Here is a 27,130-nt window from a genome sequence, read left to right as displayed (position 1 = left end):
TATTGATTTTATGTCCTGGGGCTCTATTAAATTCATTTGCAACTCTGTGAAATATTTATTAAGCACTCCATTGCAGTTTTTTTTTAAACATAAGCTTGCCACCAGCAAACAGGATCAACTTCACTTCCTTCTTTCTGATCTGCATGGCCCTTTGCTTCTTTTTCCTGTTCAATTGTTCAAGCTAAGTCTTCTTCTCTGTGCTGACTAAAAGTGGTGAAAACAGGCTGCCTTCTTTTATTCCAGATGATAGAAGAAAATCTTTTTAACTCTCCCCTGTACAGCATGTTAACTCCGAGCCTGCCCCTGAGTTGAAGTAATTTTCCTTCTATGCCTAAATTTGTTGATTTTTGATCTTAAAGGGATAATGAACTTTGACAAGCACTGTCTTCTGCATCTATGACAAGGGCCTACGTTGCTGCTGTGTGTTCTGGTAATGTGATATCACATTTATTGATTGGCATACATCCACCTTGCCTTGCATCCTTGTGATGATGTAATGAGTATCTCTTGGTCACGGTGAATGATCTTTTGATGTACTGTTTGGTTCAGTTTATTCTGTGGAAGAACTTTTTCATCTATAGATGTATCATACATACCCCATGTGTTCACACACACACACACACACACACACATACACACACACACCTCACGAATACATATTAGTGCTTGTAATTTATATCTACACATCAATAGCATGAATATGAATCAATCTTTTGGAGTCTGAGGGATTCCTATTCTCGGATATTCAACAGCACCTTAGGGCTTTATTATAGAGCAAAATTTTTCTTCCTTCTGTTTGGGCATCCCAAGCGAGGCATTTGTTTCTATATTCCTGGTGGGGTTTATAGAGGGAATGGGAAAGAAAAAGGGAGTGGGGGAAAGAAAAAGTCATCCTCCAAAAGTGAGTAATATTTTCCATTAGCTGACTTCACTCTTAATAAAACAACAGCGGATGAAGGGAAGAAATGTGGACTAAACCCATGCTCCGAAAGCCAACAGAATCCTCAGTGGGTAACACAGCTCAGAATCTCATCTGTGAGAAAAGGGAACCTGGTGGGTGGATGTGCTACCCTCTCTTGGCCCTCTGGGTCACATCGAGCCTCTCGGCAGCTAATTGCAAATGCCACTGGGGTTATGTCCCATTTCAGAGAGAGCCCATGGAGCAGATTTTATGATTCAAGCTCTGCATTTTGAAAGTTTAATATTTTCCTGCTGTTCTCAACATCTCTGAATTTTTTTTTACTGGATGATTACATTTAATAAATGTATCAGAACAAATTAGAAACAGGCTTTTGTCCCTCTTTTTAAACAAACTGAGGGTAAATTTTGTTAATTTAAAGAAGAAGCAGATGCAATCAATCTTATCTTATTCATTAAGAGAGGGCCAATGAAACACACAGAGGAATAGAGCCTCCCAGTCGGGGGGGGGGGCTGTCTTATTACTGCGTTAATATTGTTTCTCTATGTCCCCATCATTCACTCTTACAAGCAAGAAGAAAGAGTGTGGAGATTGACCATAACTCTTCTGGAGGCAGCCCGCATCTGGGCTGAGTCTTCCGAATCCAGAGCTCTGGGTCTATCAGAGCTGATGATGAGCTGACCCACTCTGCCCTCCATGTTTTGAGCCCTCTTGTTATTGTATTGCATTCTCAGAACTTAGCAACTGGTGAGGGCCAGAGGATATTTCTTCTTGAGTCCTGTCCTCAAATGTCTGCCTTGTGTTGTGGACACCAAGCTGTCCATAATGAATCAAACTTGGCCCTGCCCTCAAGAAAGACAGAAATCAGTGCGTAGACCAGTAAAATAAAATTGATCCTTAAAAATCTGTGGTAATGAGACAGGGGAGACAGACAGCTCAGTCAGTAAAGTGATTGCTGTACTTGCATTCGGACCCAGTTAGATTCCCAGAATCCACAGAAATAAACAAAATAGCAGGGTGTGTTTGTACTCCCCAACCAGGAAATCATTGACAGGTGGATCCTTGGCCTACTTTGCAAGTGAGAAATGCTAGTTAATAGGACAAAGGTAGACAGTGCCTAAGGAACAACACCCAAGGATGTTCTCTGGCCTCACACACATAGGCGCGTGCCTAGAGTCTGAACTAAAGAGAGAGAAGTGGGAGGATAACTTGAGCCTAGGAATTCAAGACCAACCTAAGCAACACTACAAGGCCTACTTTTTGTTGTTGCTGTTGATTGTTTTGTTTGTTTTTTTTTTTTTTCTTTTTCTTTTTTTCGGAGCTGGGGACTGAACCCAGGGCCTTGTGCTTGGTAGGCAAGCGCTCTACCACTGAGCTAAATCCCCAACCCCGATTGTTTTGTTTTTTTAAGAGGGGGTTTCTTGTTTAACTTGGAACCTTACGGGAATGAATTCACCAATCTAGAACTAGAAGATATACAGTCAGAGGGGGAGAGAGAGAGAGAGAGAGAGAGAGAGAGAGAGAGAGAGAGAGAGAGAACCTGAGATCACACAAAGCATATGGAGAGTGGCTTACAGTTAAGGTTCAGAAGGCAGACCAGGATCAAGTCAGTCAGGGGCTCAGGAGCCACCTCCTTTCTGATTGCTTAGGAGCAAAGTAAAGTTAAAGAATACATTGCTAAGGTTTAGAACAAGATCACTTGATTTCATCCTGAAAGATGACTTCGGCTATTGAGTGGAATACAGACACAGGAAGCAAGAGGAAAGGAGAGACTTGGACCAGGTGGAGGTGTAGACAGGAGGCCCAGCAGGAACAGAAAGGTACTGTGGAGGACCGGGGTAAGATGGGCAGGTGTAGAGGGACGCTGCTTCTTTGCAAGTCCTCAGTGGGTTTTCCTGGGAAGGGTGGCAGGAGAAAGGAGTGGGTTCCCAAGCCAGATAAGAGACAGTAGAGTGTTGTCCATATCCAAGAAATCGCTCAGAGAGCACAGCAGGAGAAGCCACTCCCTACCCAAACTAGGCTTTGGCCTACTCAACTCCATAGAGACAAAGGTCATGCCATGATAAAGCCAGTTAAGCTTCTGTTTCTTCACCAGAGAACTGTTCCTTGGAATTTCGTGACTGGCAGTCTGCTAATGTAGTTGATATGCTTGGAAGCCCCCTGCTCCCACTGCAGAACTTTCTCCCTTGTCTTTCCTTCCCCCTTCCCCATCAGCTATAAGCTAATTCCAATCTTTCATTCAATAGACAAGTTGTCCTCCGAAAGTCTCCCTACTCCCCTGCACCCTGAGACTACCAGTGCACAATGACCAATCAGGGAAGGGAGGCCCACAGAGAAACACACGTGTTAATGTGAGAGTCAGCGTGACTTTGCAGTGGTCTGGTCTCAATGGCCGTGGGACACAGGGGATCTAGAGTCTGGCATGGAAACAGTCCTCACCCCAGGGAAGTATTTAAAACTCCACAAGGAAGTGGAATCTAAGGGGACGGAGGAAAGGAAGACTCCAAGCAACCTCAAGAGGTTAGAGAGGAGACTGGCAGAGGAGAAAACAGAACAGAGAGAAGTATAGAATGCAGAGAGAAAGGGATACTCAGGAAGAAACTCTGTCATCAAAAATACTACTATGGGCTGGAGTAGTTAAGCACCCTTTGGACTGAGTCACTGGGAATACATGGTGACTTAAGAAAAAGAAGCCAGGGATGGGGAGGAAGGCAGATTTGCTTGGGATACTCATCTCTGCCAATGCACAGACACTGTTGTCAAGATTGTACTAGTAGAAACCATCACAAATATGATTGAGAAATGTCTTCAAAAGGGACAAATCATGTGGTCAGCAATACTGAGAATAAACAGAGGGCAGGCCTGACTTCAGAGAGGGCAGCTGGTGCTGAGGCCAGGCAGCAGGCTGGAATGAGCTAGCCTTCTGAGGACTACCATATATGATGATAAACTCCCCCCATCCGTGCCCACCCAAGACCATGGAGGACTTGTTAGTTACACTCCAGCAGTGGGTAGAGTGGCGTATGTTCTCTGAAATTCCAAACCACAGCTCTAGGGCCTGAACGGCACACCTACCTTAAGGCACGTTAGGGATGAAGGGAGGCACTATCTACAAATCAAAGACTTAACTCACCAGGAAGATAAGGCAAGCCTAACTGTGTGATCATCTAATAATATAACTTCAATGTGATCTAAACCTGAGGTCAACACAGTTACAGAAGTCATTAGCCAACAAGCTTGGGCTATTGATCACCTTGGAGACTGCATCAGATACTAGTATACACGCCTTTGAGATGGACCTGGAAATGGACCACACTTGACGACACAGTGTGAGTCATGACAAATTTTTGAAAGTCTGTGATATACTGGCTGCGTTCTCTCACTGTGGTGGAATATTAAGAATAATTATTATATCAGCAAGAAGAGTAACTGAGACAATAGCTGTTTATGCAGTGGTTGTCCTGAGCTGAATGATCTAGGTCTAAACCTAAGACCCGTCTACTTAGCCCCTCTGTGGTATTGGGAAAATGGCTGAAATGCCCTGGGCCCCATGTTTCACATACACAATACCGGGGTCATACTAGCTCTACCTTGTATGGCTGTTGTCAGAATGAATGTAAGGAATGCCAAGTGCATAGATGGCTCCTAACACAAATTAAAGATTTAATAACAGTCAAACATTTCTTACCATCTTTAAGTATCAGCCATCAGGAAATTAAAAAGCACTCAAGAAACATATGGGTCAGTAAGCCATAGTGGAGGTTAAAATATATTTAGAATTAATACAGTTTTCTGCATAACACCACAATTAATAATGTCAAAGCAGTATTTCAGAGGGGAGTTGTAGCATTAAATGTTTATAATAAGAGAGACATTAAGGAAATTAATAACCCTTAAAGGAAGACATTAGAAGAGGATTGTGAAAGTGACTCACTGGGTGACGGGAACCAGGATTCGGGTCCCCAGAGCCACCCTGCATACCAGCTCACCTGTAACCAACTGGCTGTAATCCAAATCTTGGATTACAGGTGAGCTGGCATGCGTTTATGTGGGTTCTTGGAATCCCAAAGAGGCAAGGAACCCCCAAGGAAACTGCCTAGCCAGACTAACTGAAACAGTGAGCCCTGGGTTTAGCAAGAGAGCCTTCCTCAGTGAATAAGGTGGACAGCAATCAGTCTTGAGCCACCACATGCATGTGCACATGTGCACCCACACACTTGAGAACACATGTGACATGCCTATGCATAGCATACATATATATGCAAAAAACGTAATTACAAAAAGTTTTAGAAAGATACGGTAAGTAGGAAAGTAAACTCCAAGAAGATGGAAGGAAAAAATAAAAAATCTACAGAACTGGAAAACCAGATGCAATGAAGAGAACGGAGAGAAGATTATGACCTAAACAATAAATGCAAGGTAAATTCAGAGGTCAGATAGATGAGAAGAACACATGTCAATAGGAGAGACAGAGGCTCATAATTACAGACACATCAGGATTTAAAAGGAGAAGCGGGGTATGAATGTTCTGCCAGGAAAAATGTAACACTAAAAAGAGATGGAAAAATTAGAAAAAATCAGAAATTACCAAAACAGACCCCCCAAAGGAAAGTAGCTTATAGCCACCGAAGAGGTAAAGCCGTGTTCTTAGAAAGAAACCACAAGGGCTAACCATACAACCTTAGCTGCTGTGCCAGATAGTCAAGGGACAGGTCACTCGAGTCAATGCTATGCAAAGTTTTCCAGATAACAGGAGAAAAAGAGCAACACTTAGAAGTAAATCAGCGAGGGTGATATGATATTTTTCCAAGTGTACATGTTTGTGCACATGTATGTTAGTGCATGTTTTAGGGAAAGGAATGTGTACATGAGTCCGTGTGTGTGTGTGTGTGTGTGTGTGTGTGTGTGTGTGTGTGTGTGTGTGTGTGTATGGTCCAAGGATGACATCAGGTGTCTTCCTCAGTTTCTCTTAACCTTCTATCTTGAGGCAGGGTCTCTCACCTGACCCCAAACTTACTGATTTGTCTCGTCCAATCGAGATAAGAGTAGTGCCAGGAAGAAGAACAAACACAAGCTTGCCTCACTCACAGTTTCAGGTGGAAAACCCTGAGCAAGTATTACCAAGTCAACAGCATACTTACTACACACTCGCTACCCGTGAGCAGGACAGCTAAGCTGTTTTACAGCCACAAGCTCGAGGTTTGGCGATATTATGAAACTCTACTCATATAATCTACCATGTTACCTATTCCAAGGAGAAAAAAATATTATCACCACAAAAAAAAAAAAAAACGCAGATAAATAATTCCTAAGCCCAGATTTTAAAAGTAACCTATAATGCAAACCCATATATATATATGCATAAATCAGGAGGAAAACAGATTATATGAGTTTATTTCCTATGCTGTGATAAAATGCCCTAACAAAAAGCAACTTACGGGAGAAAGGATTATTTCTGCTTTCAGCTCCAGAGGGATAGAGCCCTTCCTGGTGGGGAACACATGGTGGCGGGTGCAGGAAGCGGCCTGCACACATTACATCAACTCGTAGGGAGCCGCAAGAATAGCAAGGAGGCCATACAGGTCCATATCTTCCCAAAGAGCACCGACAACAGCTAGAGAGCAAATGTGCAAGCAGATGAACCTATAGGGAACATTCCATACTCAAGTCATAACACAGGCCTCTCTTAACAGAATAGTCAGTCTGTGCAAAATCCCTACACCAGTGCATTAAGCACACCCTCGTTAAAGTCAAGAATAAAACATGAATGTGGGTACTTAACCTTCAACTATCACACAGGAAATCCTTACCACTTCCATGGTAAGAGACAAAGAAATAAAAGCAAAAAATCGGAAAGGAAGAAACAAAGTTATTTCTCACAGGTGATAATCCTACAAAAAGCCGGAAAACTATAAACCAATTATGTATGTGTGGACCCCTCAATCCTTCCTGGCTCTCCTTGTGGGACTGGGGTTTCTGCCCTCCCTCCCCCACCTCCCCCACGCTCTCCTATTCGCCTTCTCTGCTTCTGCTTTCTTCTCCCCTCCCCTCCTAAGATGTATTCTTCCTTCTGGCTTGAGCAAGCTGGTAATGAGCCTCTTTCACTTTCACCCATTAGGAGTTAAGCTTATATGATCACCACTCAGAAGTCAACTCACGAAGCTCCACCCCATTTGGTTCCGCCTTGGGGTGTGTGTGTGTGTGTGTGTGTGTGTGTGTGTGTGTGTGTGTCCTTTTAGAGAGTTATCTCACAAAAGGAAAAGGAATGAGAAAGACAGCCACACAACAGATTCTAAGTCTGGCCAGGCAGCTGAGTTTCCATGCCAGATTCGTCCTTTGTTCACCATGGGTCTGGATGCTCTCCACTCTGTATGACATTTATAATCAACTTACTTTCTTCCCTAAGAAGTTTGGGCTGAGATTTTTAGAGGCATGTTGCCAATGAGATTAATTATCCTTGGATCACTGTAGTAATTTCTCTTTCCTTTATCAGTGACAAGGGTCAGTTTTACTGCCTGTTACAGCACACTCTAATTTGCCTAACAAGATGGGACCCAGTAACACAAGGCTGTTGCAGAGGTAACACAGAGACTGTCACATAGAGGGATGATATTTCTCCTCAGTGACTTCAAAGTCACAACAAAATACAAACGGGCTTGTTTTATAAACACGTAATATGCTAAATAGGAATGAAGTATGAAACACTAATTAATACAAGACCCAGGAGGGGCCAAGGCCCAAAGTTCCGTGGCCTCACTACACACACACTCAAACAGGCAAAATCCTAAATCAGGGACAAGACCCTTGGGTTTGGAAGGTCTCATATCTATTTTTAAATTTAAAAACACACTAACTTATGTGTTTATTTATCTTGTTCATTTTATTCTACTGAGCCCTCCCCTACATGGAGCCCTCCTCCCTGGGAACTCAAATGCCCAAATGCAAGGGCCCAGCCTAAGAAATTGTCCCCACCTATGAGCCACTCTGTTATATACATACACCTACATATACACAAACACAAACATATACATATACACAAACACACACAAACATATACATATACACAAACACACACAAACATATACATATACAAAAACACACACAAACATATATATAAATACACATGTGTACACAAACACATATGTGTACACAAACACATACATGTACACAAACATACATATACAAACACGTACACATATACACAAGCATGCACAAACACATACACAAACATATACATACACATACACAAACATATAAGCACACACAGACACACACGCACACACAAGGCAGGTTCACTGTATAGCCCAGGATACTAGTCTTGAACTCGTGGATCTTCCTGCCTCTGCTCCTTGAACCAGGATTACAGGTGTATATCACCATGCCTGGTTTGAGGTGAAAGTCTCGTTTAAAACGCCTGCCTCCTTTCACTAGATCTGAGGAAATGGCTTCTTACACCTTATTGTTCCAGCCATAACTAAGTCACAGAACAACTAAGTCCCTGCACCTTGGATACCTACACAACCTCAGGTACTTGACCTTTTAGGGGCTCAGAAAACTTAAAGCAGGCAAAAATGAAAACTTGGGCCAGTGAGATGGCTCAGCAGACAGAAGAGCCTGGGGTCCCCAGACCTCAGAGTGAAAGGGCAGAACTGACTCCAGAGTGTTGTCCTTAGGCCTCCACACATGGTGCTTGTGCCTGCACTAACATGGTATATGCACACATATATTATTAGCAACTTCACTTAAAAATTAAAACTTCTTTTGAAAAGCAAGAGTTGGGCTGGAGAGATGGCTCAGTGGTTAAGAGCACTGACTGCTCTTCCAGAGGTCCTGAGTTCAAATCCCAGCGACCACATGGTGGCTCACAACCATCTGTAATGAAATCCAATGCCCTCTTCCGGTGTATCTGAAGACAGCTACAGTGTACTTATATATAATAAATGAATAAATCTCCTTAAAAAAAAGCAAGAGTTGATTCCTCTCATCTTGGAATAAGGTTGAAAGATTATTTAAACCATAAGGTGATTTTTATTGTGTTGTCTTTATAAAATATCACTATGAGCAGACTAGTTATTGTCTGTGTAATTCTCAGAGTGGCAGTAGAGAGTCTATAAGGAGGCCTACCTAGGTTTTAATTTGGAGCTCTAATATAGCAGGGCTCTTCTGGAAGAACCTCGATATTTAGAGAGGGGGTGTCTGACAGATAAACTCGAGGGCAGAGAGCTGGTCAGCAATCGTGATGAATTCCAGAAGAGTAGGAAAGATGCCAAGTAAACTGTGGCTGTGGTGACCACGATAATGTCAACGCTTGACCCCTAAACGACCTTTCTCTGAACGTTTGACATTTCCCCCACTGAACCCTGAGTAGCGGACTTCTTCCACCTGCCTCTCAGTTACCTGAATTATGGTGAATTCTAGCAGACCCTACCCTACTATAGCAGACCTAACCCTGCATCAGACCCTAGCCCTGCAGTAGGCTCTAACCCTACACACGAAAGCACTTCCAGCCAACCTGACTTGGAGAGCCAGAAGCCTTCAGCAGCACCACTCGCAGCGCATGACCCAGACACCAGCCAGGATTGTTCTTGGTCCTGTTTCTTCTCCACAATTTGGTCAGGAAGCCAAACAGTCTCTGTCATCACAGATCTGAGTCAAGCTGACCTACTTGTCTGTTTTGAAAGGTACATATCCTTCAGATGACTGTGGAAGATAAGAATTTAAATAAACGCTATCCTATAGATAATCCGTCTATAGGACCTGAAAGAATGGGTGACCCTCAAGCAATGTCCCTCCCTGGGCTAGCCTGTTTGCCCACACAGAGCTTTCACTGCTGGGTAACATGGTGACCTCTGTGTTCCTAATGAGCTTAGACTCCTTTTCAGGGCTGGCCTGGGGTCCTCTATATTCTTGCATTTTTAAGCCTCTTTTAAAACTATGATTCCTAGAAATCTTCTGAGGCACTAGCAGGTACTCCCAGGTGCTCTTAGCCACTTGTATTCCAAAAGCCTCAATCCTCCCTCTGCAGAGTACAAGAAACCTGAGCCAAGCGCCAACACATAAGACCCGCTCACAGCAGAAACCGGCCAGGCTCCTTCAGGAGTGGAGGAGGCTTACACTCCAGAGTCCAGTCTTCTAGACATCTCTAGGCTTCCCAGAGACCTGTTCTGTTTATGTCAGGCCGTGGATCTGTTCCAAGGTTAGCTGATGCCAGATAAATGAGGTGGTGTTGAATGTCCCTGAGGAGTTAGCCTTAGGACGAAGTCTACTGAGTAAGCAGGAGCCATGTGTCACACTCCTCTCGGTTCCTTTTCTTAGCTTACAAGCATCGTCTCAGTGTTTTGTTACGCAATCACTGAATGTAATCACTCAGGCTTCATCCAGCTGCACTGAATCGCTGAACAGCAAACAGCAGCTCCATGTGAGACTTAAAAGGCAGGGTCAAGGCCTGTTTTCTGATAACCTTATCATTGTGCTGGACCGCACCGCTCCTCAGAGACTTGGGCTTGCTTGGTTTTGCTCCCTTCTTCATTCGGCTTTTGCCGGATTCTGGAACACGCAGAGGAGAAACGGAACAGCGAGGGGCAGAACACACAGGCTCCATGGGTGGAGGTAGGGCATAAACCCTGTGGGGAGACTGGTCTCAAAGACAGCACGGGGTTAGTACCTTCTGGGGCCAAGACAAAGGCACCAGAGATGTGGCTGTGGGCATGTTTAGAGTTCCCACCCAAGGCCTCTGACCTGGTAAGAAGACGCCAAGATCCATGTGTTGTGCCCAAACTCAAAGTTTGTTTCCATAGACCCTGAGGCTTTGGACTCAGCCTCCATAGTCTGAAACCTTATCCCACCCCAACTAGGTGGCTCCCACTTGTGTGCACTAAGTTGTGATGAAGAACAGGAGAAGGAAAGGAAAACCTTGGGGTTCATCAGTGTAATCTGTTATGTTGTCACCAAGCATAGTTGTTGCCTGATGAGTTTAGAGGATTAGTTCCAGAACCTTCTGCAGGTACCGAATCTTGGATATTCATGTCCTTTATATAAAATGGCATAATGTTTACATTTAACCCTTGTGCATACCCCAAATATGTTCAATCATTTCCAGATTACTTCTCCTACCTAATACTGTGTAAAATGTTTGTTATATGACATTGATTATGAATTCATAATAAGAAAGGGAAGAATCCAAACATGTTTAGTTCAGGCACAATTGTTTTCTGAATATGTTCAATCTGCAGTTGGCTAAAGCCAGGGACGAGATACATGGGTACAGAGGCCTGGCTGTATTTACTGAATGCTTACGCAGGTCCTGGGATCTATGAGTTGAGAAACTGAGGTCCTCAATAGGAAGAGCCATGTAGTCTTGACCATGAGGTTCCAAACACAATGGTTCCTTTGCCATGGCAAGATACCACTTCCATATGTCCACAAAGGCGGAAATGTACAACCAAGGCCATTTCCCCACTCCTCTCTTGAGTGGGTTTAAAGAATTCAATCTAGATGCTCAAACAGGGTAAGAGGCAATGTGCAAGTTCCATAGCAGCAGTCCTGAGGACTACAGTGACTCCATTAATCTCTAAGGAAAGAATGTGGGTGACAAAAAGCAAGCCAGGTGTTCTGGCCATGTGACCTCCTGGAGGCTGGAGAGTAAAGCTCCCCACAGAGCCAGGTGAAGACTTTGATCCATCTGAAAAAGGCCGCTTTGGCATATCAAGAGTAGATACCTAAATGTAGCACACCAAAAGCAGTTTTGGACTTGCCAAATCCAGTTCTAGCCCTCCCAGGCTTACAGAAGAGGTGTGGGGTGAGTAACAACCCACGTTACCTCCCTCTGAAAGAAACATCCAGAGGTTGACTCAAAAGGGCTAATAGAAAAAAAGTCTGGTCCAGTGGATGGGTTTTCACTGCCCTTGTCTACAGACTCCTGGAAACAAACTCAGGCAGGTGAGGGGCTCGCTCAAGTTCATACCATTGCAAAGTCACAGATCATATTAAAGTTGCTCCCGGTTAGGGAGGGAGGGCTCCGCTATTTTGTAGTGTGGAAGTGAGCCACCACAACCCAATTTGCATATGGACCAGGGATATAAAGGGGAGGGGGCTTTGCTTCTAAGCCAGGCTGGGCCACCATTTAGTGCTTAAAATTGAGCAAGTTACTTAACATCTATGGCTCAGTTCTCTTACTGCTTCCCTATCTCTCTGATTACTTTGATATTGTTCAAATTCCATTTTAATCAGATGCTCGTTATAAATCTTGTCGTATTATTCTGGCAGAGATCTCAGTGCTCATGGTATAAAAATGGGAAATCGCAAATGCTGTAAAATCTGGAAAGGTTTCGGATTTCGAAGTGCTTCAGCATCCGAAAGCAGTCTTGTCTATGAAAATATTCCCAAATCCAGGAACTCTCCCCAAAGCTGAAACAGCTCTGGTCCTAAATGTTCCAAACGAGGAAAACTCCCGCAGCGTTCATCTTTAACTGTTCCCAATATATAATTCAAGTGCTGTTGCATGGCCGTGTGTGCAGCCTGAGACCTTTCAACAGGAGCGTTCTCCTCCTCCCTCCTGCCCTTTGTTCTACTCGCGTGAGTCTTCTGTCACCCTTGGTCTTAGCCAAAAGTCTGGGAATGGAAGCTCCGCACTCACAGCTCGACCTCAGGCTACAAGGTGATCGCTTTTGCTTAAGTAATCTTCATTAAAGATACTTAAGCTGGGCAGAGGGGTGCATACCTATGATCCCAGTGCTCAGAGGAGGGGGAGACCAGTCGGGGCTACCTGTTTCCAAAATGCAGGTGTGTGCACGCTTTAAATACTGAGAAAACACATATTTGTTTACCCATACAGTTGTTAATTTTATATTTTTCACTCCGGGATCCTTCTCATTCTACACATTCTACTTCTACTGTTTCCCATGGCAAAAACCTGTCGGTGATTAAGTCTTTTAACTTTTGCAGTTGTGGTGCGTGTTCGCTACACCTCTGAAAATGATTTTCTGTACCCTCTGCCCTGCCTTGCTCCCAGTGACAAACGTGCTGTCAATTTTACAGGTGATTCTTTCAAACGGACAATTTCTTTTTAAAGGTGGAGAAAACACTCACGCCCAGGGCCATGTGTCTGCTAAACGCTGCTCCTCTGATGCTTCTGAGAGATTCCCTGCTCAGCTTTGAGGTATGCCCTCACACTTAGAAGGAGCCAAACTGCCACCATCTTCCAGATATGGGCCAAGAGCCTGTTCCTATTGGGCTTGCAGACCGTTAACATTCCATCAGAGAAGGGGGTGGTGGGAAAGGCCACCGACCCTCCTCCAAACACACAGGCCGATTGAGTGCAGTTTTGTCTCCATTGGATGTGGTGTGGGGTGCAGCACTAGAGCAGGTAGGTGGGGCTCTTCATATATGTGGCCATCATCCATCCTGGGCGGAGACTTTTCCCTGTAGTTGTCTGGTCATGCTCCGGTCAGTAACCGCACTCATGTTCTATGAGTAATCTCGTTAAACTCACTGGTCCCCAGGGTGAACTGGGAGAATTATACATGGGAGTGTTGTTAGGGCCATAGCGCGCGCGCGCACGCACACACACACACACACACATACACACACATACACACACATACACACACACAAACACACACACACATACACATACATACACACACACATACACACACATACACACACACATACACAAACACACACACACAAACACACACACACATACACATACATACACACACATACACACATACACACACATACACAAACACACACATACACACACACACATACACATACATACACACACACATACACACACATACACAAACACACACACATACACAAACACACACACATACACACACACATACACAAACACACACACACACATACACACACACACATACACAAACACACACACACACACACACACACAGAGGGACATTCAAGAGGTATTGGTGTCACTTTCCAGGACGCTGCTGTAGATCGAGTTCTTGCCTGGTCCATTCAACAGTCATGTGAATTCACATGCTTTGGTCTCCTTGGACTTTCGACTCCACATCCTGAACACAGGGAGTTCACTGGGCTCTGCCTTGGTTTCCCCTCCTTAGGCACAGCCTAGAAACACTCTCAAGGCAGAGAACTGGGACAGTTGTAAGGCTTGTGTGGATCAAGGATCAACTGACTCTTTCTTGCCTGATGTCCAGTGACTTGCAAACAGCTCAGTGCATATGTAGGGACCTTTTGCTGCTGTTTAGGTCATAATGGTGAATCTGTTGCCTGTTAGTCAAACACAGCTAGAAATCCCCTAATGATCCTGGGACTAAAGTCTCTGGGTCTCCTAACGCCACTCACAGTGCACAGAACCTACTTCAGGCCACCTTCTGGACAAGAATATGTGCCCCAGTGTTACTGCCTCACAGTGAGTAAGTCCTTACTTCACAATCATACTTAGCCATTAGAGTTAGGATGTGCTCACATAAACTTGAACTATGACAATTCTAAATAGCGTGGACTTCGAAATAGCAGACTTGGGAAACATTTTCTTTCTTTGTATGAAAGCCATGCATCCTGGACTTTGCATACAAAAAGTGACCAACAATGTTGCATAGGTGAAGCAAGTCAGAGACGCGAGAGCCTGGAAGCAAAGGGTTAGAAATGACGGAATTTCCGAGTTCCACTTCTGCCTGCGACCTGCATCCATCAACTTCATCAAGAAAGTTCTTAAAGCAACAAAGTATTGCTCTTCCAAGATGTAGCCTGTCGCCACTCTTCCAAAAAAGCAAGAACTAACAAAACACTATAAAAACAACCGGTCTATGACTTTCTCCGTAATTCCCAGCACTAAGTGGTTATGTAATTAAAGTGAGCCATTGTGGGTTAAGAAAATATCCATTTAAAGACAAAAGGAGCCTGAGGATTTCAAGGCTGGGGTGGGGGTGGGGGAATCCTCAGAAGCAGCAGGAGCGAGGTGCTTCCTCCAGGCAGGTGGGGGGAAATGGTTACTATGTTGTATTGTCTCTCCAGAGATAATTGGATAATACAAAATCTTAAGTACCAAGGGATGAAATTAGAAACCTTCCAGTCACTGAAGGCATCCCACAGCCTGGGTTAGACACTGCATCCTCCAACATTGCGGCTTCCTGCATGCACTCTGCGCTGAAGCCCCAGCTACCTAGAATAAGACTCTGGGGTTTATCAGTGAGCCTGGCTGTGTTCTACAAACAGCAAACTGTGACACAGCAGCAGGTCATGAAGTCAGGAAACGCATGGTGACTTGCTTTCCTTAAAATGAAGAGAAATTACTAGAACACATCAGGATGGGATTACATGAAAATTTCTATTTTTTTTTTCCAATTTTCATGTATGTATGTGTGGAATTTCTGGATTATAATGAAAATTGTATTTTATTTGAGGCCATGATCAAAAGAGCTTGAAAGCCACTGGTCTAGAAACTCTTAAGCTTTGGTGTTTGATTGCTGATAGGAGACGAAATAGGTATAGTCTTTCTGTCGATATTACTTAAATATGTGTTCCCCAAAAAGCAGAATATGCACAAAAATTAGCACCAAAGTTAGGTGTTGGAATATTTTTATAATAGTTATAAAACTGAAAGTTGGCATTTTAGTTAGGATTTCCATTGCTGTGAATAGACACCATGATGATGGGCAAGATTTAATTGGGGCTGGCTTTCAGTTCAGTCCGTTATCACCACGGCAGGAAGCACGGCAGGAACAGGCAAACATGGTGCTGGAGAAGGAGCTGAGAGGTCTGCACCTTGATCTGAAGACCTCTAGGTGAAGACTAGCTTTTCTGCACCAGGTGGAGCTTGAGGTATAGGAGCCCTCAAAGCCCGCCTCCACTCCACAGTGACACTCTTCCACCCACAAGGCTGCCACACCTCCTAATAGTAGCACTTTCCATGGGCCAAGTGTCCTCAACCCACCATAGTTGGTTAAATTGTGTTACACATCCGTCATACGTGGTACCAGGCACTAACACTCACGTAAGTGAGATCCGAAGCATTGTCCTTATTGTCTCAGGGGCCAGAGCTTATCACACTTTAAACACACACAGTGCATGGCAAGAATGTGGCTCAGAAACCAGTCATTGCTTAGAAGCACGGGTGTAGCATCTATCTACTTCCTTCCTCGTGCTTTTCTATATTTCCAAAACCTTCTACAGTGGGTGTAGAGCAGGTATGCACTGCTTTCGCACTTGGGAAAAGAAACATAGCGCGTGTGGTTTTAAAACTGCTTCACTGAGGAAATGGCATGCCTTCCCTAGATGACACTCATTCTAGGTAACAGTGACAAACATGAAAGCCAGCAGTTAAGAGGGGGGCCTCTCATAAGTTAGGAGGACTGCTTGTAGTAAGAAAGAAGAAGTCAAGACTATTGCCAGAAAGGTTTATATCTTAGCACATGATATGATTTTTCCTCCTCTTCTCAAGTTTCCTGCTCCCATACTAGACATGACATCACATTTGTCATCCCCCTCAAATGAGCTGCCAGTGGGGCACTCGTGCTCTGAATATGACTGACATAAGGCCAACGCTGATGGTTTCTCTATAAAAAGTCATGATGACTCAGTCAGTAAAGTATCTGTTGTCTAAGCATGAGAACCTGACTTCAGATAGCCATCACCCAGGCAGAAAGCTATGTGTGGTGAATGCACCTGTGACCCCAGCCCTGGAGAGGTGAGGCAGGTGCAGCTGTGTATGGTGAATGCATCTGTAATCCCAGCCCTCGAGAGGTGAGACAGGTGCAGCTGTGTGTGGTAAATGCGCCCTGTAATCCCAGCCCTGGAGAGGTGAGGCAGGTACAGCTGTGTATGGTGAATGCATCTGTAATCCCAGCCCTAGAAAGGTGAGGCAGGTGCAGTTGTGTGTGGTGAATGCACCTGTAATCCCAGCCCTGGAGAGGTGAGGCAGGTGCAGCTGTGTGTGGTGACATGCACCTGTGATCCCAGCCCTGGAGAGGTGAGGCAGGTGCAGCTGTGTGTGGTGAATGCACCTGTAATCCCAGCCCTGGAGAGGTGAGGCAGGTGCAGCTGTGTGTGGTGAATGCACCTGTAATCCCAGTCTTGGAGAGATGATACAGGTGCAGCTGTGTGTGGTGAATGCACCTGTAATCCCAGCCCTGGAGAGGCAAGTGGATTTCTGGAGTTTACTGACCAGCCTATCTACCAAATCAGTGATCTCCATGTTCAGAAAAAGATTCAGTCTCCAGAAATAAGGTGGGACACATGCTGGTGGCAGGACATAGAAAAATAAAGCTGGAACTGAACTGTAAGCCCCTTTCTCCTGTTTCTACTGCCTGCTGGAAGGTGCTGGAAGCTTCCAGAGGAGAAAAGTTGAAACCATAATTCCAACCTTCCATGCAAAATGCAATCACTGGAGCATTAGGGGCGTGACTGTTACAGGGGTAAATGACAGATACCTGAATAGATTTAAGGCTATAGAGAGAATTCATGATTGGGACTTTAAACCTGTTCAAAAACTCGTGGCTAGGAAGTCATAGTCCCTGGGACACAGATGGGAGGATTCACTACTGCCGTTTTCATAAGTTGACATTCCATAATACTATCTTCTAAATATTTACATTTATACATAATAGATACATACTACTCTACTCTAAGCCTGGATCACTGGATCTTGCAGTGAAAGAGACTTGTGGCTTCTCTAGCCATGACTGACAAGCACGTAGCCATAAATATTTATATCATTTATTCAAGCTCAGAGACTACTCAGAAGAGGTGGTAGAAAGAATAGAAGAGCCAGGTGTTGGAAAGAAGGGCTACAAAAACACTGTTTTCGGAGTGTGACACAGAATTCATGAATGCAGGGTAGCAGAGATCGCCTGCAATGCGCCTGAACAAAGCTGGGTTTGTCAGTAGTCACCCATGGATGGGGAGGACTCAGAGGCCCCTCCATCCCTGGAGAACTATTGATCATTGATGGATGTTGGAGTAGGAGACATCGTGACCTTCAGTCGTATACCCTCCAGGCTCCAAAGTATACTTCTGCAACCACAGTTGTACAGGTAGCCTTGCTTAAACTTGTTGGGTCACAAAATAAAACAAAAGATATAAATGTAGAAAAGGGGGTTGTAGGAAAGAGGCAAAACGAGCAGCGATGGGAAGGAGGGAGAATACGGCAAGGGTAAGAATAATTAGATGCATCATAGCCATATACAAAGGTGTTGAAAGGAAATTTAACTAACAAAAGGCGAGGGTAGGGATTGAGGAAGACATCCAACATCAACCAGTAGCTTCTACACGCACACACATGAGCAAACCCACACACTCCCAAATCCCTTAAGTATCTGAGGTAAAATAACAACTACGCACAGAAAGGTGAGAGGGGACAAGTTTCACAAAGTTGTAAGAACGAGAGAAAGTGGATACGCAGGACACCCACCCACTCCTTTCATCACTCACTCCCCTCTGTCCGTCAGTCCCTCTGTCCACAGGTCTATCAGTTGGTCCCTGCTTAGTCCTTAGCCACTTTGCATGCTGCACACCCTAGAAGTACACACTTGGTTTTCGTTCACCCCTGATCCTGGCACAGAGGTCCTGGAGAAATGACACAGGGTACAATGATTATCTACCTCCAGCTCACAGCACAAGTCTCCTAAAACCTGTGACTTCCCAAACGTTTGGTCTCCTTGATGCAAATATCCCAAATTCCATGGGACTTCCTGGCCACTGAAGCATGTTTTATCTTCATGAGGTAACTCCTAAATAGGGTCTTAGCCAGCTTCAGGATGGGGGAGAGAGGTCAGTAGCCAGAAAGACCAAGCATGATTCAAAGCTTACAATTTCATCTGTACTCTATCAAGAAAACCTTTCACAATCCCAAATGCTTTTAACAGCCCCGTCACTTCAATCCCAGTGCATTAGGGAGCCAAGGCCCAACGTGTTTTAGTGAAAACAGACTACATTCAAACACAGAGAGGGTAAGCCAAAGGAGGAATGCAAGATGGTTGGAAGATCACAGGTGGATGAGAGGGCCTTTGAGGTATCTCTCAGAGGGACACCGTCTAAGCCAGCTGTGCCTGACCATCCCTGTGAACAGCCTCCCATCACTGCCTGATCCCTTCAGATTCTACCTCCCACCTCTTCACCCAGCCTTGCTCTGGAATCCTGAGTTCTGTTCCCAGAGGCTGCCACCCTCCTCTCTGAAGGGAAAGCAAGCTCTAACGGGGAAAGCGGTCTTTTGATTTGTTGGGTCTCTAAGAAAAGTCAGAACAAGCCACTGCCCTGGCTATCCTGGAGGATCTGGCACAGGAGGACTCACTCCAATGTCAGAGGTCATTGTTCCTCCTTCACCCTTCCCCAGGGGTCTCCCACAAAACATCCTGCTGAGAGGACACACGAATACACTGGGCACACTTCTACTTAGCCACTCTGGCTTTCTGATGAGCCAGCAATTCTATCCTCTTCCATTTATCTCTCCACAGGGTTCCCCAACTCCAGGGAACAGCATTTCCAAACATCCTTCCCCTTTGATTTTCTAGAACTGTCCTTGACTTTCTCTTGACCCTTTCTCTATTAAAGCTACAACTTTTCTTCCTTCTTTTTAGATACAGATATTTTAGGCAATATTCAAGTAAATTCAGCATCAGATTTAGATCAAACGTCCATTAAGTGTTTCCCTTCCCTCTTTTCTGGAAAGTGTCCTTTGGGAGCTGCAGGAACTATTGAATTCAGACTATGTGTGGCTGAAATGTTACATTTCCAGAGGTTATCAATATTGTTTTTCCATTTGAGCTGAACCCTGATTACTGCCACAGCCAATGTCTAACCACTGAGTCACAGACCCACAACACCATATCCACATATCGTGCGCGTGCGCACACACACACACACACACACACACACACACACACACACACACACCGTGTTGGCTCTCCTTTTTTACTGCCTTTGTCTAATACAGTTTTCTTGAATCCTACTCAGCTCTCAGAATTGTGGGAGAACCTGATACAGACCCCATTCTATTCTGTACATGTTTCTCCAAACTGAACACTCCTTTCCGGAGAAAGGAGGTTCATAAGACTCAGAAGCTCCAAACCTTGCCAGGCCCAGAAAGTGAACAAAAGCTCACAGCTCACAAGATCCTGCTCTAAAGTGATAAAAGTAAAAGGCAGTTACTGGGGAGAGGAGACTTTTTTGGAGAGGGTTGCATGAAAACTGTGCGGGGTAGTGGGGGGTGGGGACCCCAGAGATTCAACTTTCATGGATGTCACCCATACCCAGGGAATGGGGGAGGGTGGGTCAGGGAGGGCAGAGGAGGGATAGAGAGAAATATACCAAGACAGAAGCAAGGGTTGCACAATTAGCAAGAATTGTGTACAAACTAAACATTACTGTGGGACTATGCATTTGCTATGTAGCATGAAGACCTGAACTCAAATCCCAGAACTCACACAATCCCAGGCATGTTAGCACACATCCGGAATCCAGTGGTGAGCTTTTCAGTGATGTGGATGCCTTTGCCACCCGTGCTTCTCTAGATAACCACAGCAGACTCACTCACTGGCTCACCAAGCTGGACTTGGGCAGAACAGTCTCTTTGGTCCATCATCCATGCCTATCTGGGACAAACAGATCCCAGGAACAAGCAACACAGTGCAGCTATTCTCTGAGCCCCCTCGACTCCCAGAGACGCACATTGCACTATCTCACCTCCAATGCCCCTTACGTCACAGTCCAGGCTAAGATCTAGAGCTGGGGACACTGCTGCAGCCTGTAAATGCTCTGTTTCTTTCTTCCTGGAGCTGGGGACAGTCATTTCCTGTGTTCTCCCCATGGGACTTAATCCTGGGGCAGAACTTTGATCATCTGAATCTTCAGTAGCCATTTCCTATCCTGTCACCACAACCTTCAAGTTCAATGACATTTGCCAGCGATCTTCATGGCCAGCTATAGCATGCCAAGCATTTCCCCATCAGTGCTTGCAACACCATATAAGATGGTAAGCACAGGTCACAGGCTAATATTAAGTACCCAGAGTATGGTAGCAGTGACAGTGTTCTTAAGATTCAAAGACTTGCTTTGGTCCAACACATCCCGCTCCCTGACACACACTGTACGGTGCAGAACCCTGCAGATCTGGTGACCACCGGGCAGGCCTGCTATCTTAGGGGCTCACCATGCCTCCAGTGCATTCACGACAGTCCTGTAGGCAGCGGACAGTCTCCCAAGTGCTGTAGGCTTTCAGCCCAGCCATCAGTGCCTGTAGCGAGCGTCTGTTGATGAGCTCCCTTCCCTGGAGGATGTCTTCATCCAAGATGTGGCCTGCATGCCTGTAAGGCAAAGTAGAGATGTGTGGTGGATGTGGTAGTGTGTCAAACCCATGTGAAAGAAGCATCAATGAACCCCAGTTATTACCCAGGATCCTCTACAAAACTCTTCAGGCACTGCCTCTGAGCCTGCAACCACCGGTCTCTACTTGTCCCCATTTGAAGGCTCTCCTTTACTTCTGCCCAGGTTTGCCTTTCTGCAGTCAATTCCTAAGCTCCATTGCTAATGCTGGCCTCCCTCTCTGCACCATGCTTCTCTCTCTTCTTCTCTGCCTATACATAGGTCTGGTTCTACATTATTTTCCAAAAGTTTTGCATACCTTGTGAATGTGCCACTCATTTAAAGTCCCCCCCCTTCCGGAATTCTGGATTGTATAGTACTATAGTAGAGTGATGATCCCCAAAGAAGGGTATATTCCTACCTCTGGAACCTGTGCATAAGTCATCTCACGTGGCAAGGGGACTTGGGAGATGTGATTAGAGACCTGGGGTACACAGCTGGGCTAATGCAAACAGAAGTGTCTGTGTACGAGAGGGAATCAGACAGAGCAGAGGAGGGAAGGAGGAGTCAGAGAGGCAGCACTAGGAAGCGAGTGGGCATTGCTGGCTTCGAGGCTGGAAGGAGGGAGCAGGACAAGTGGCCCCAAGAAGCTTTAAAAAGCTCAAGGATGTGGGTTCTCCCTAAATCCTTCCAAAGAGAGGTAGACTTGTGATTCCCTGATTTTAAGCATCCCCAGCTCCCAGAACTGTAAAGCACAGCTCTGTGCTGCTTTAGGACACCAAGTCTATGGATTCCACAGTCTGACTTAAGTGTGGTCGACTAGGATCTGAAAATACTCAATGGAAGATTCCAAAACCAAACAATCTGTAGGTTTCAAACTGAACACGTCTCTGGGCAGCTAAAACCTCCCAGCATCTCTCTGCCCCTTATCTGGAACACAAATGATCTCTCACACACTGTCCATACCGTATCCATCCCAACCACTCACTAGAGCCTCGTAGGAGTCTTAGTTATCCAACTGCCCGTTGTCCTGTGTTGGTGCTTATATGCAGGTAACCTTTGCCCGACACTGTATGCAATGCCTGTTTCATCCCTCACCTGCTCGCCTCACAGGCACTGCACCAACTCACATCGTAAGAACTGCAGGAGCAGTACAATCAGGCATTGAAAGACATTGGCCATATCCACAGAACATCTTCACAATACATAGCTATAATTGTATTATTTTATTATTGGTTATCGTGGTTAATTTCTTACCTAATTTTATGAATTACATAAATGTATTATAGGCATTATAGATAAATATAGTTTTATGGAGACGTATAGTATATGTAGAGTTTGCTATCATTCATGGCTCTAGGCATCCACTGGGCATTGGAATGGACTCCCAGAGATAGGCATAGTTGAGCAGTAGCCGGAAGCGAATGCAGATTATGACTAATTCCTTCTCTAAAATGATTTTTACCAGTTTTTTTACTTTTCAACTATCTGTGGGTTCAACTACTGTACCCTGTCATGTTTGGTGGTCTCCCACTGTGGGTCCTCCTATCTCCTCAAAAGGCCATAGTTAAAGAAGGCCAGGTTTTCTTTCTCTTTCTTCTTTAAATATCTTCACTGTGGTCTCATCTTCAGTTTCTTTTACAAAAACAAGTTACTGCCCAGCAGTTTACTAGACAGATACAGACACCCATAGGCAAACAGTGGACTGAGTTTGGGGACTCTTAGGGAATAACAGAAGGAAGGATTGCAGCCTCAAGGGAGATAGGAACTCCACAAGAAGACCAACAGAGTTAACTAACCTGGGCCCTTGGGGCTTTTACAGACTGAACCAACAACCAAAGAACATACATGGGCTGGGCCTAGGCCTTCCTGCACATATGTAGCAGATGTGCAGCTTGGTCTTCATGTGGGTTTGAACAACTGGAGCAGAGGCTGTTCCAAAAGCTATTGCCTGTCTGTGGGATATGTTCTCCTAACTGGGTTGCCTTGTCTGGACTCAGTGGGAGAGGATGCACTTTGCCTCACAGAGACTTGATGTGCCAGGGAGGAGGGGATACCCAGGGAGCCCTTACCCATTGAGAGGATATGGGAGGGGGGATGGAAAGGATTGTGGGAGGAGGAGGTGACAGGAAAGGGGTAGAGGGCAGGATGTAAAGTGAATAAGTAAAAAAAGTAAGAATAAATATAAAAACTAAAAAAGAATTAAAAACAGGTTACTGTATAACTGAAGGCGAGTGTGAAGCTTTGCTGAACCGTCTTTATTCAGCCAAACTCTAGGATACAGAAAAAGCCTTAGACATGGGCATTAAAGTCAAGGGAGGCCAAGATGCTAAGTGAAGAACAGTACTAGGATCTAAAACTCACTGAAGTTTTCAGACTAGTACTTTGAAGTATGATCACATGGTTTAGATCCAGTTTGGGATATTAATTAGTGTTGTCTCTATTCATTAACTTTTAATGGGGGGGAATTTATGAGCTCTGATGAGAAACTAGATATCCACTATTGACTTTTAAACTATGTTCTAGTTCGCTTTCTGCTGCTGGGATGAACACCATGAACAAAAGTAACTTGGGGAAGAAAGGGTTTACTTGGCTAACACCTCCAGAGAACAATCCATCATCTCGTGAGTCAGAGCAGGGACTCTAAGCGGGAACCCGAAGCAGAAAAACCACGAAGGACGCTGTGTACTGGTGCTCACCTGCCACTGCTCAGCCACTTTCCTTATGTAATGCAGGAGAGGCTGCCCAGGGGGTGACACCGCCCGCAGTGGGCTGGACCCTTCCACATTAGTCATCACAGTGCTCCCACAGGACAGTCTGATCTGGGCAATTAACCAGCACAGACTACATTAATTTTAGTGATCGTTCTAGGCCTTAAAATATATATTTTGGCTATCATATTTCCCTCAAAAAATATTGTGTCGCTGTGAGGGTGATGCGGGAATGTTTTCCTTATAGAGCACTTTCATTTCATTTTCCCATCCATTACACTACCCAGATTGCTTATACATAAAGAGAGAGCCAGGGATAATGTATACTGAGAGGTAGAGCTTCTACACACGTCATAAGCTCCATTACTGGTTTCATCTTAAAGCTTTTTTTCTTATCAACATTATTGGGGAATAATTTAAAACAAGCCTTTTAAACAGATCTGATGGCTGTATATTCTAACGAGACTGTCAAGCCACCAAACACTTTCAACAGCACCGCAAAATTACCTACACATTTCTGCAGTCTATCCCTCCCTCCAGCCCCATCCCAAGGTCACCATGGACAGGTTCTTTGCCACTCATTATAGACTTACTTTTATAGGACTGTATCGCACGTGTTGTGCTTTCCTTATATAAATTAGTGCTTTGCCTTGAGAGCCATCCTTGTTACAACACTGACTAGTCACTGCTATTCTCTCCTGACAATTACTATTCCATTTTATGTAGTGCATATACTACCCTTTGGTTGTGTGTTTGCTTATTAATGAACACTTCATTTATTTCCTGTTTGGCACTATTACAGATAAAGTGGCTGTGAAATTTTATGTGTACACCGTAAAGCAGGCACATGGCTTCTTTTCTCTCAGGTAAATATGTAGCAAGGGAATGGCTAGCTAGTGTTGGGTGCAGAGACAGGCAGATTCCCCAGGCTTGCTGGCCAGACAGCCTAGCTTGAATCCCCAGGACCCATGTTAAAAAGTAAAACATAGCAAAGGCATATGTGCCTGCAACCTCAGTGTTGGAGGGAGAGGCAGAAGATCCCTAGAGCTTACTGGCCAGCCTGCCTACCCCAAACAGCGAGTGAGCACCCTGTCCAGTGGAGGCTTTGTTTCAAGTAAATAAAGTGGACAGAGATAGAAAAAGTCACCCAATGTGCCCCTCTGGCCTCTGTATTTAAAAGTGTGTGTGTGTGCGCATAGACACACACACACACACACACACACACACACACACACACACACACACCAAACTTCTGCTCTGTTGAGGTATCTCAAGGTGTTGAAAGAGTCAGTGCATGAGAAATCTTAAGGCGGGGCCTGGTACACTATGAGCACGTGAGTATGCACTAGCAGTTATCTGAAGTGTGCCCTCACAGTGGGAAGATTTCTCTAGAGAATGACTAAATCCATCCGAAAGACAGCTACATGAGTGTTTCCACACCCTTTCCTCCACCACTGGTCTGGAACCCAGCCCAGACTGCTCGAGATACCCGTTGGGTCATGAGTAAATAAGAGGCAGACCCAGACATTCTTTAGAGCTGGTGCACTACACATAGGATTTTTTAAAAGTTGTTAGTTTCTTTCTAAGCCAGGAGATTTCTTTTCAAAGCAAATCTCACTAGATGGTTCCAAAGGGAGGTCTCCATCCCCTGTTTCCCTGACCAGGAACTTCCGAACTTCACAACATGAAATCCCTCCTTCACAGACTATCAGGATAGTTTAAATGCAAAACTCTAACCAATGCCTTAGCCAAATGTGATGTCACTGAACAAGGTAACTTCATCCCCTTAGTTGAATCAACCTATGCAGAGTCAGGCACTGTGAGATATGAAGACACCAAATTAATGACCCGCAACTTCTCACACAAGTCAGGTCCTCAACCAAGAGTAACTGTGCAAGGATTCCAGGAGGTGGCTTGGAAGAGCTTTGTCTAAGAGACTGACAGCAAGAGTGTGGGGGATGAATGCAGCAGGTGCTGATGGGAGGGGGCTGGCAGGAGGTGTGTGAGCCCAGGGATGGAGCTTGGAGTCAGTAGACTCAACAGAAGAGAGGACAGGTAGACAGGGCCTGTGCCAGAGGGAAGACTTTCCACACAATACAACTTTAGCTTCTCTAGAACAGAAGATACTTGAGAGTCCCAGTGAGAACTCAGACTTTGTCTCAGGCAAGAGGCTGCTGGTGGTAAATTCAAATAGGTATAGGTCGGCCAAGCTGCCATGAACTGGAATGTGCTACTTCCTTAGAAGCTGAAGGAAGGGAAGCCCCTGAGGTTGACCTCTGACCTCCTCCTATGCACAACATACATGTGCTTGCACTCACACAACAAGCAGGCAACAGTCAAGAATTCAGAAGCCCATGGAGCAGTTGGGTTGGTGATGGGTTTGACAACACAGCACAGTACCACACCTGACACACAATAACGGCTCTGTGATTGGGTATCCATTTGTGTCAATCGCCTGCCATTTCCCACCTTGAATCCTAAAGTTAGAACTGAGGTTCATCTCTACTGGAGTGAATCACACCAAGCTACAGGAATAGAAATCAGAATGTACATTGTCTTAGCTATGGTGATGAAGTGGGGTTCAACTTAAGGGACCCAGGGAGCTCACTGGGGTGACGAAAATGGTTTATACTTAGAATGTTTGCTACACAACAGTTCATATGTGCCCACACTCACTTAACTTCACACTACAATTTGTGCATTTTACTCTACCTAAATTCAGGGGAAAAGTAGCTTGGTCCTATGCTAGCCCAGCACGCACAGCAGCCATGGTTCAGTCCTGTACGCTGGTCAGTGTTTGTCAGCTGGAAAGAGAGACTACCTTCATCGAATTGACCTGTAGGCCAGGCTTTGGGCCACTTTCTTGATCGATCGCTGATGTGGGAGGGCCTAACCCACTGTGGGCGTCAGCCCTACTCAGCAAGTGATCCTGGGTTGTATAAGAAAGCAAGCTGAGTAAGCCAGGGGGAGCGAGCCGGTAAGCAGTGTTCCTCCATAGTTTCTGCCTTGACTTACCTCAAGAATGGATAAGTATACAGACTTGTGAGCAAATGAATCTTTTCCTCCCAATTTGCTTTTGGTTACTGGTTTATCACAGAACAGCATGCTGGGACACCCCAGTACTGGGAGGAAGGTTCAGAAACTTCGACGTAACACATGTTGGGCGTGAGTGATTTCTGATTTCCTCATGTAGCTTGGACTAAAACAG

The 27,130-nt window shown here is 45.0% G+C and overlaps 1 protein-coding gene across 2 annotated transcripts in view; it reads right to left on the bottom strand.

The window, feature by feature from the left end:
* The window catches only part of Acoxl (acyl-CoA oxidase-like), a 305,604-nt gene that overhangs the window by 130,573 nt on the left and 147,901 nt on the right, over window positions 1-27,130 (bottom strand). For both annotated transcript variants that reach the window (NM_001106508.2, NM_001415677.1), the window contains 1 exon segment: window positions 21,060-21,213. In NM_001106508.2, coding sequence (NP_001099978.1) covers window positions 21,060-21,213 — 154 coding nt within the window.

The sequence above is a fragment of the Rattus norvegicus genome, chromosome 3 (genome assembly GCF_021556685.1).
Source record: "Rattus norvegicus strain SHRSP/BbbUtx chromosome 3, alternate assembly SHRSP_T2T, whole genome shotgun sequence".
In the NCBI taxonomy this organism is placed as follows: Eukaryota; Metazoa; Chordata; class Mammalia; order Rodentia; family Muridae; genus Rattus; species Rattus norvegicus.
Note: the sequence above shows the minus strand (reverse complement) of the source record. Positions and strands in the feature narration are given on the sequence as shown.